This window comes from Saimiri boliviensis, chromosome 9, assembly GCF_048565385.1.
Source record: "Saimiri boliviensis isolate mSaiBol1 chromosome 9, mSaiBol1.pri, whole genome shotgun sequence".
Lineage (NCBI taxonomy): Eukaryota > Metazoa > Chordata > Mammalia > Primates > Cebidae > Saimiri > Saimiri boliviensis.
The window spans coordinates 13318728-13328385 of record NC_133457.1 but is presented as its reverse complement, the minus strand read 5'-3'; the positions used below and the strand labels follow the sequence as shown (position 1 = coordinate 13328385).

Here is a 9658-nt window from a genome sequence, read left to right as displayed (position 1 = left end):
ATTTATTGCTGTATTCCCAGTGCCTAGAACAGAACTTGGCACACAGTGAGGCTCGTTTGATATTATTTTCTAAATGAATGAATTGTTCAAATATAAGGATGCTTTATTCTATACCAGCCTATTTCAACAAGTGGCTTTTTAGCAAATACACAATATTTGGAGATATTTGAGAGAAAAACATTGTGCTAACACAAAGTGTCATCTGTTACTAGGATTTTCTTCAGCTAAAAAAAGCCACTTCATACCTTTAGATACATACTTCCTAACTAAAAACAGGGTTTTAATAAGAAGCCTCCCACCTTAAATTCATGTCCACTTCAAAGAGACAAATCTCAGTCTAATAATAAACTGGTGTGCTCTCTATTTACTAAGACCAATCTTTGCCTCAGAAGACAGGTTTAGTTATGATTGGTTCTTTAATGACTAAAACAAAATTATCAGCCCCTGCTAGGCTCTGCTAATTATTTGCATATAGCAATACAGAATGATCTGGTAAAGTTTTTATGCAGTTGTGGTCCAAGATCATAAAATAGATAAATTCTTCCAAATAAAATTCTTATTTTTGTTTACTTAAATTTTGTATGCTAGATATCATGTTTCATATCATAAAGCTGCAATTAATCATTTGTTAGACTTTTAGAAATAGTCAGGTACCACATAATAATGTTTCGGTCAATGACAAACTGCGTATGTGATGGTGGTCCCATAAGATTATAATCACCATATTTTTACTGTACCTTTCCTATGTTTATATATGTATAGATACACAAATACCACTGTGTTACAATTGCCTACAGTATTCAGCATAGTTATATACTGTACAGGTTTGTAGGCTAAGAGCAATAGGTTATACCATATAGCCTAAATGTATAGTAGGCTGTATTATCTAGGTTTGTGTAAGGACACTCTATAATAGTCACACAATGATGAAATAGCCTAACAACGCATTTCTCAGAATGTATCCCTGCATTAAGAATGACTGTACTAAAAAGCTACATGTTTTGATTCATTTTATATAATCCTTATCCTGATTTAATGGAAGTGCGCTGTTTGCAGGATACTGTGCTGTGGCATATTGTCAGAGGAACAAAGGGAGCATTTAGACATGTTCTCTGCCCTCCTGGAATTTACAAGATGAATGGAAAAAGATGCAGAGTAATGCACACACTAAGGCCTCCAACAATAACTGTTGACTTTTTATTTTCAGTCAGAGAAGCCTGGCAACCAAGAACTGGTTTTTTGGTGGTTTACAAGAACTTAAGTGAATTGGAAAATATTTGCTTTAATGAAACAATTTACTCTTGTGCAACACTAAATTGTGTCAATCAAGCAAATAAGGAAGAAAGTCTTATTTATAAAATTGCCTGCTCCTGATTTTACTTCATTGCTTCTCAGGCTCCAAGAAGGGAGAAGAAAAATGAAGATTTTGATACTCGGCATTTTTTTGTTTTTATATAGTACCCCAGCCTGGGCGAAAGAAAAGCACTATTACATTGGAATTATTGAAACGGCTTGGAATTATGCTTCTGACCACGGAGAAAAGAAACTTATTTCTGTTGACACGTAAGTCACTATTTTTATTGTTTACAGACCAAAATTTAAAATTATTTTTTAAAAATAGATCCAATAAGCTGAAATATTTTTAAAATTTTTTATATGCAGGAACAGCAAAATGTAGGTTTGAAACCCAGGAACCCAGGACACTTAAATCAATCTCCTTATATTCCTGTATATTTTTTATTTGGGGAACTGCCCTGCTTCTTTCCCGTTGTTCCTGGGGTTCTGTGTTCATCTCTTATTACCTCCCACGGTCATTACTGCATCTCTGATTAGGATTCAGTCTTTTTGTCTGTTTATGCAGAAGTTCTTTAATTTAAACAATGACTGTATAAAATGATACATTTATTACACCATTTAATGGTTATTCATGATAGAGATAAAAATTTTTAAAATTTTTCAAAAACATCACTTATAGAAATAAAATACAATTTTAGCAAATATGATTCTGCCTGATATTTATTTAGAGACTTTGGACAGTTAAGTAGGTTAACCTTTCACAGCTTCAGAGTTCTAATTTGTAAAATGAGGATAATTAGCATAGCTCATAGGGTTGTTTAAAGAGTGGGTGCATGTAAAGCTCTTAGGACAATGCTTGGCACACAAGCACACAGAAATGTCAGACACTTATTATGATGGTCCTCAAAAACCTCCATGTAACTTAAATGTCTTCATATTTTAGTTGTAAAATCCCCTATTGAAAGCAATATTCACTGCACAGAAAAACAAAAAAAAATTACTTGTCCATGAAGTATTTTGTTATGGAAGTTTATCTATACTGAGATCTTCACCTTTAATAATGTTAATTAAACATTAACCACCAAATGGGAACTTGGAATTCAAAATCAATATTCACTACATTAAAATGTATTTCAGTGGAAATAAAACACAAACAAGCCCAATGACCATTAGCTGCTAAGATTGTATTTTTAAAAAATAGCTAAATAAGGATGCCAAAGTTTATAATTTTTGGATCTTATTGATGAATATATACTATTGTCTTTAATGTTATGTAAAGTTGAAATTTTTCACCATAAAAATAAATATGTAACTGATAATAATATCCAATTATTATATTGTTAATTTAATAATATACAGTAAGGAAAGTTTCTGACCTGAAGATAACTGGTTGTAAGTAAAACTAGTATATCTTGCAATTATTTATTTTTTAACCTGCTTTTAATATGGTATTATCTTCTTAGGAATATGACGTATTTTTACAGCTTCACCAGAAACATTATTTTGCATGGATTCAGTATTTTCTTGATTAAATATAATATAAATTATACGTGGTTTTTATTTCCAAGGAAAAAGACACATTAAAAAAATAAAAATACTATGTTTCTCCATGCCCCCACCCACCACTATTCTGCCATTGTTTATGGTCAAAAATCAGATCAGCTTTATCAGGCATAAACTAAGTGCAAGACATTGCCCTGACTATGCTTCAATAAAAAATAAAAAATAAAAAAAATCTTTAATCCCAGAAATCAGGGAGTAGAAGAGTGAAGAGCTTGTTTCGAATTTGATGACTGGAGGCAGAGGAAATATCCTTTGTTTTTTATTACTCCCATGGCCTGTCTGGGCCAGGGAAGCTATACAATGAGTATAAGCTTGTTTACCCCATTGTGACTGTATTAGTCTCTTTTTATGCTTCTAATAGAGACATAACCTAGACTAGGTAATTTACAAAGAAAAAGAGGTTTAATGAATTCACAGTTCCACATGGCTGGGGAGGCCTCACAATCATGGTAAAAGGCAAAGGAGGAGCAAAGGCACGTCTTACATTCCAGCAGGCAAGAGAGAGCTTGCGCAGGGGAACTCCCCTTTAAAAAGCCATCAGGTCTCATGAGATTTACTCACTACCAAAAGAACATGATGGGGGAAACTGCCTCCATGATTCAATTATTTCCACCTAGCCCCACACTTGATATGTGGGGATTATTATAATTCAAGGTGAGATTTGGGTGGGGACACAGAGAAACCGTATCATTCCACCCCTGGACCCTCTCAAATTTCATGTTCTCACATTTGAAAACCAATAATGCTTTCCCAACAGTTCCCTAAAGTCTTAACTCATTTCAGCATTAACTCAAAAGTCCACAGTCCAAAGTCTCATCTGAGACAAGGCAAGTCCCTTCCACCTATGAGCCTGTAAAATTAAAAGCAAGTTAGTTACTTCCTAGATACAATGGGGTATAGGCATTGGGTAAATACAACTGTTCCAAATTGGAGAAATTGGCCAAAACAAAGAGGCTATAGCCATGCAAGTCCTAAATCCAATGGGGCAGTCAAATCTTAAAGTTCCAAAATTATCTCCTTGGACTTCATGTCTCATGTCCAGGACACACTGATGCAAAAGGTGGGCTCCCAGAGCCTTGGGCAGCTCTGCCCTGTGGCTTTGCAGAGTACAGCCCCACTCCCAGCTGCTTTCATGGGGTAGTCTTAGTGTCTGTGGCTTTTCTAGGTGCACAGTGCAAGCTATCAGTGGATCTACCATTCTGAAGTCTGGAGGATGGTGGCCCTCTTCTCATAGCTCCACTAGGCAGTGTCCTAGTGGGGATTCTATGTGGAGACTCCAATCTCACATTTCCATTCTGCACGGCCCTAGCAGAGGTTCTCCATGAGGGCCCTGCCCTGGCAGCAAACTTCTGCCTGGACGTCCAGGTGTTTCCATACATCCTCTGAAATCTAGGTGGAGGTTCTCAAACTTTAATTCTTGACTTCTGTGCACCCACAGGCTCAACACCACATGGAAACTGCCATGGCTTGGGGCTTGCACTCTCTGAAGCTATGGCTCATGTTGCACCTTGGCCCCTTTTAGCCATGGCTGGAGCATCTGGCACACAGGGCACCAAGTCCCTAGGCTGCATAGAGCAGGGGGTGACTGGGTCCAGCCCAGAAGACCATTTTTTCCTCTTAAGCCTCCAGGCCTGTGACAGGAGGGGTTACCTTGAAAAGTCTCTAACATGACCAGGAGACATTTTCCCCATTGTCTTGGTGATTAACATTCTGCTCCTTGTTACTTATGCAAATTTCTTTAGACAGCTTGAATTTCTCTCCAGAAAATATTTCTTTTTTTTCCCTATCACATCATCAGGCTGCGAATTTTCCAAACTTCTATGAATGCTTTGCCACTTAGAAATTTCTTCTGCCAGATAGCCCAAATCATCTCTCTCAAGTTCAAGGTTTTACATATCTCTAGGGCAGGGGCAAAAAGCTGCCAGTCTCTTTGCTAAAGCACAGCAAGAGTCACCTTTGCTCCAGTTCCCAACAAATTCTTCATCTCCCTCTGAGAACACCTTAGCCTGGACTTTATTGTCCATATCACTATCAGCATTTTGGTCAAAGCCATTCAACACGTCTCTAGGAAGTTCCAAATTTTCCCACATCTTCCTGTCTTCTGTGCCCTCCAAGTCTCTAGGAAGTTCCAAACTTTCCCAAATTTTCCTATCTTCTTCTGAGCCCTCCAAACGATTCCAACCTCTGCCTGCTATCCAATTCCAAAATTACTTTCATATTTTCAGGTACGTTTACAGTAGTTCCCACTCCAGGTACCAATTTACTATATTAGTCTGTTCTTATGCTGCTAATAAAAACGCACTCAAGACTGGGTAATTTTTAAAGACAAAGAGGTTTAATGGACTCACAGTTCCACATGGCTGGAAAGGCCTCATAATCATGGCAGAAGGCAAAGGAGGGGCAAAGGTACATCTTATATGGCAGCAGGCAAGAGAGCGCTTGTGCAGGGGAACTCTCATTTATAAAACCATCAGATATCATGAGACTTATTCACTACCATGAGACCATTATGGGGGAAACCAAGCCCATGATTCAATTACCTCCACCTGGCCCCGCCCTTGACATGTAGGGATTATTACAATTCAAGGTGAGATTTGGATGGGAATACAACCAAACCGTATCAGCTACTTAAAGGTATACTTAATAGTGATACTTAAGGATCCTTAAAAGGAAAAATGGAGCATCTTCTAGTTGCAAAGTCCACCTCTCTTTTTGTCATTGTTTTGTGGCTTTAACATCTCCATTGGCTTCAACAATATGCTACAGTTGTTCAAACTCTAGGTGGGACTGCTTACTCTGTAATTTTGTGAATAAGTTTAAATTAAACAAAAGATGCATAGGAAGATAGAAGAAATCATAGACTGTATTGTAAAAACTTTTTCTTGCTCCCTATGTGGAGAGATTCATGCTATAGAACTAATCAGGCAACAGAATAAAATAGAAAAGTCACTTTAGAGGATTATATGCAGGGCTAGTGCAACTGAAAACATTGGCAGATATTAAAAGAGAAAAATGTATAGGTTTTGGGGGGTACTAGGAAAATAGAGTTTATTTCTCTGGTATTAATGCCAATAATCTTTATTTCTAAAAGGGTGAAGTGGAAAATAATTTTCTTATACTCAGTACTGCCATTTACTTGGGTTAGTGCCTTATCTGTCACTTCAACACATCAATAAATAGTTAAAGACTTTATAAGATATAATTCCTGATCCTAAGTTATATATATTCAAATAAAAATAAATGACATACATATAAAAACAATAGTAAACACAATAGCATGTTCTGGGCCCATAGTAGGCATTAATTAATTATTTATTGAATTAATTGACTATATAATAGCAAAAATTATATACTTCTGTTATCTTCAGATTACTTTTTTTGCTCAAGACCTCTAGAAAGCTGGAAATAGGTGAAAAAATTTTAAAGCATAAGAACAGACATCACAAAACTCTTACATTGTTACTGGGATTGCATTCCATTATAGGTTTCCGAAACAAATGGTACAGGAGAGATGTCACTATAAACAGGCCCAATGACCAAGAAGAAATAACAGCTCAAATCCTGACCAAAATCTAGCCAACAAAGAACATTCCACCCTGTGGTAATCATAGTTATTATAATTATGATCTTGAGTGATCAGGATATAATAAGTATTCAATAAGTATTCATTTCACTATTATTATCAAAAAGTTGCCCTTTTTTCCAGGATATCCTTTGTTTAGAAAAACAGGGAAGCAAATAAAATATTTTTAAAGAAAAATCTTGCACTAAAGGCATTCCTTTTACCCCTATTAGAAGATAAACTTGGGCATATTGACATTTTAACAAGTTTATTCAAGCCTTCGGCCACATCAGTTGGGTGCCCTAGGACAACAAGCAGTTCAGTCAGTGCTCCTCTGGGTAAGGAGGAAATTTTTATAAGGTATTTCAGAAGAAAGACTAAGAAATAGATGTTAAACTAGTTAAAGTGGAGACTCCCTAGTTAGAGGTTAGTTGATGGCTTCTGATGGATAAAGTCTCTAGTTACAGATCAGAAGTTTCATTTCATGGTTTATTACATTGAATTGGGTTTTGGTTTGCTTAGGTAGGAACCCAAGGCACTTGGCCTAATAGCCTCCCAATTTATTAACATTCCTTCAATAATGATTTTTGAATTGTTTAATGATTCTTAAATAGATACAATTACTAGCTAAAATTTTCTTGAAAGTTTACTTTATATGACTCATTCTCCAAGGTTGCAAATAAAACAATAGCAAGCAATAAGCCTGGGTGTGGTGGCTCGTGCCTATAATCCCAGCACTTTGGGAAGCTGAGGCATGCAGATCACGAGGTCAAGAGATCGAGATCATCCTGGCCAACTTGGTGAAACTCCATCTCTACTAAAATACAAAAAAAAAAAAAAAAAAAAAAAAAAAAAAAAAAGTAGGTCATGGTGGTGTGCACCTGTAATCCCAGCTACTTAGGAAGCTGAGGCAGGAGAATCACTTGAACATGGAGGCAGAGGTTGCAGTGAGCAGAGATCACGCCACTGTTCCAGCCTGGCAACAGAGTGAGATTCCGTCTCCAAAAAAAAAAGAAAAATATTAGTTCGGCGTGGTGGCATGAGCCAGTAGTCCCAGTTACTTGGGAGGCTGAGGCAGAAGAGTTACTTGAATTTGGGAGGCAGAGGTTGTAATGAGTCAAGATCATGCCAGTGCATTCTAGGCAGGGCAACAGAGCAAGATTCTGTCTCAAAAAAAATAAAATAATAATAGCAAGCAATAGCTAGTGCAGTACAAACATTTCACACAAGACAGCTTGTATGAAAGGGCTAATTAAGTGACTAACATTTCACATTTACCAAGCTCCATTTATTGTCACGGTTTCTATTTCTCCTGAGAACACAAACGAAAGAAAATTCATCACTAAGTACTGCATTCATGTTGTGCCAGTGGAGGAAGGCTAGTTAGAACCGTCAAATCACTCGAATTTGTGTTACATATACCTAGATTGAGTCTCTGCCAACTTCTTGCACCAGTTAATTTTTGATTGTTTTCCTTATGACTTTTGTTTAAGGTAGGCAGCATTTCTAAAGTGGCCCCCAGAAGATATCCTATCCTAAATCTCCAAAACCTGTGAACAGGAAGAGACACTCAAATGGTTTATGTTTTAGTCAAGGAGATTATCTGGAGATTCCACACACTGAAGCTGACTTGACGATGAAAGGGGCCACCTAAGAAAGCATAAAGGTGACCTTAAGAAACTGGGAGAGGCTCCTGGCCCATAGCCAGCAAGCAAACAGGGATTTTAATCCTATGACCCCATTGAACTGAATTCTGGCAATAACCCAAATGAGCTAGGCAGATTACTCCACAGAGCCTCAAACAAGTACTCAGTCCAGCTTGATTTCAGCTTGGTGATGCCTGGAGCAGAGAACCGAATCACACCGTGGAGCAGAGAACCCAGCCACAATTCTGACCCATAGAATTGTGAGATTGTAAATGGGTGCTATTTTAACCTACTTGGTGATAATTTGTTATGCAGCAAAAAAAACCTAATATGTTATGTCTCAATTAATGAAGTCAAAAATCCAGAAATTTTTCACCCATAATATCCAAGTTTTGGGAACCATGTCTAAACATAAACCAAGATCACTTGAGTGAATTCTAAATTTAAGGGAGTGAAGAGTATTATTACTATCTTAATAAAGCAATATTAAAAATTAATTATCCTACTATTGAAAACTCATTTCTGGGTCTAAGACTACCAGAAATTATAGGAGCCGGCTTTTCTTTTTTTTAAGCCCCTTTTTTAAAATAAGGGGCTTAAAAAGAGGGAATGTGATTACTGGAGGGGAGCTATGTCTACTGTAATGAGTAGAAAGGAACATATTACAATTGTCAACAGGAAGGACTACAATTAAATGTGAATTATTTGGTTCAAAGAACAGCTATAATAGATTCTTGTGGCTGACTAGCTGACTGGCAAACTTCCTGCAAGCTTCCAGTAACTGGCCCTTTGTCCCCAACCTGCGCTGTCGACATTAAATAGACAGTCCCTAATGACCTTTTAATGTTTATTTGGAGACAAAGCATAAACAAACAGACTTCTCCCAAAGCGTCCCACAGTGTAAAATATTTTTCAGTTTGGTTAAGACAGTTTTTTTCCACGATAAAAGGTAAGATGCAAAAAAGTTCGTATATTGCAATGTGTATAAAAGGAATTTCAAATGTTAAAACACCTATATATGTTTTACCTTCAGATTAATAATTTTAAAAGCACTTCTTACCCCCCAAAAACATCTTTGCCTAGCAAAATTAGTTACAAAGCCTAGACAATGTAGGTCTTGGTCTTTATCTGGTATTGGTTTATGGCAATGCTCTTCCTATTTTAGGAAATGATTGATACAGGAGCATTTCAATGCAATAAAAGCATTTTGACAAAGCCTGCTTATCAAAATAGGATGTGAGGTATGCCAAAGTGTATGTACATTCAGAAAATATAAATACACATTTTATTTAAATTAAGCTTTAAGAATTTGAGGGCTAACTTTTAACTTTGGCCTATGTAAGATGTGTGTCAATAGGACATGGTAAAGCACAGAGTAAAAATCTCCAAATATTATCAAATTTATCTCTCGGAAATAAAAGTATGTCCAGACCCTTAATAAAATTTACCCTGGGCTTAGATAAGTCTCTGTGAGATTGATCGTTCCAGGGTTCTGGTGAGACCAGAGCGGAATCGTACCTTTGTACTATAGTCTTTGCAGCTACAGTTGTGTACCTAACTGAAATAGCACTCTTGTTGACCTCCTCTCAGT

At 36.8% G+C, this 9658-nt stretch overlaps 1 protein-coding gene across 1 annotated transcript in view; it reads left to right on the top strand.

Moving 5' to 3' along the window:
• The first annotated feature begins 1367 nt into the window (after positions 1–1367).
• Positions 1368–9658, top strand: part of CP (ceruloplasmin) — a 48683-nt gene continuing 40392 nt past the window's right edge. The window contains exon 1 of the mRNA XM_039480169.2: positions 1368–1563. Coding sequence (XP_039336103.2) covers positions 1418–1563 — 146 coding nt within the window. The 5' untranslated portion in view covers positions 1368–1417. The remainder of the gene's footprint in view (positions 1564–9658) is intronic.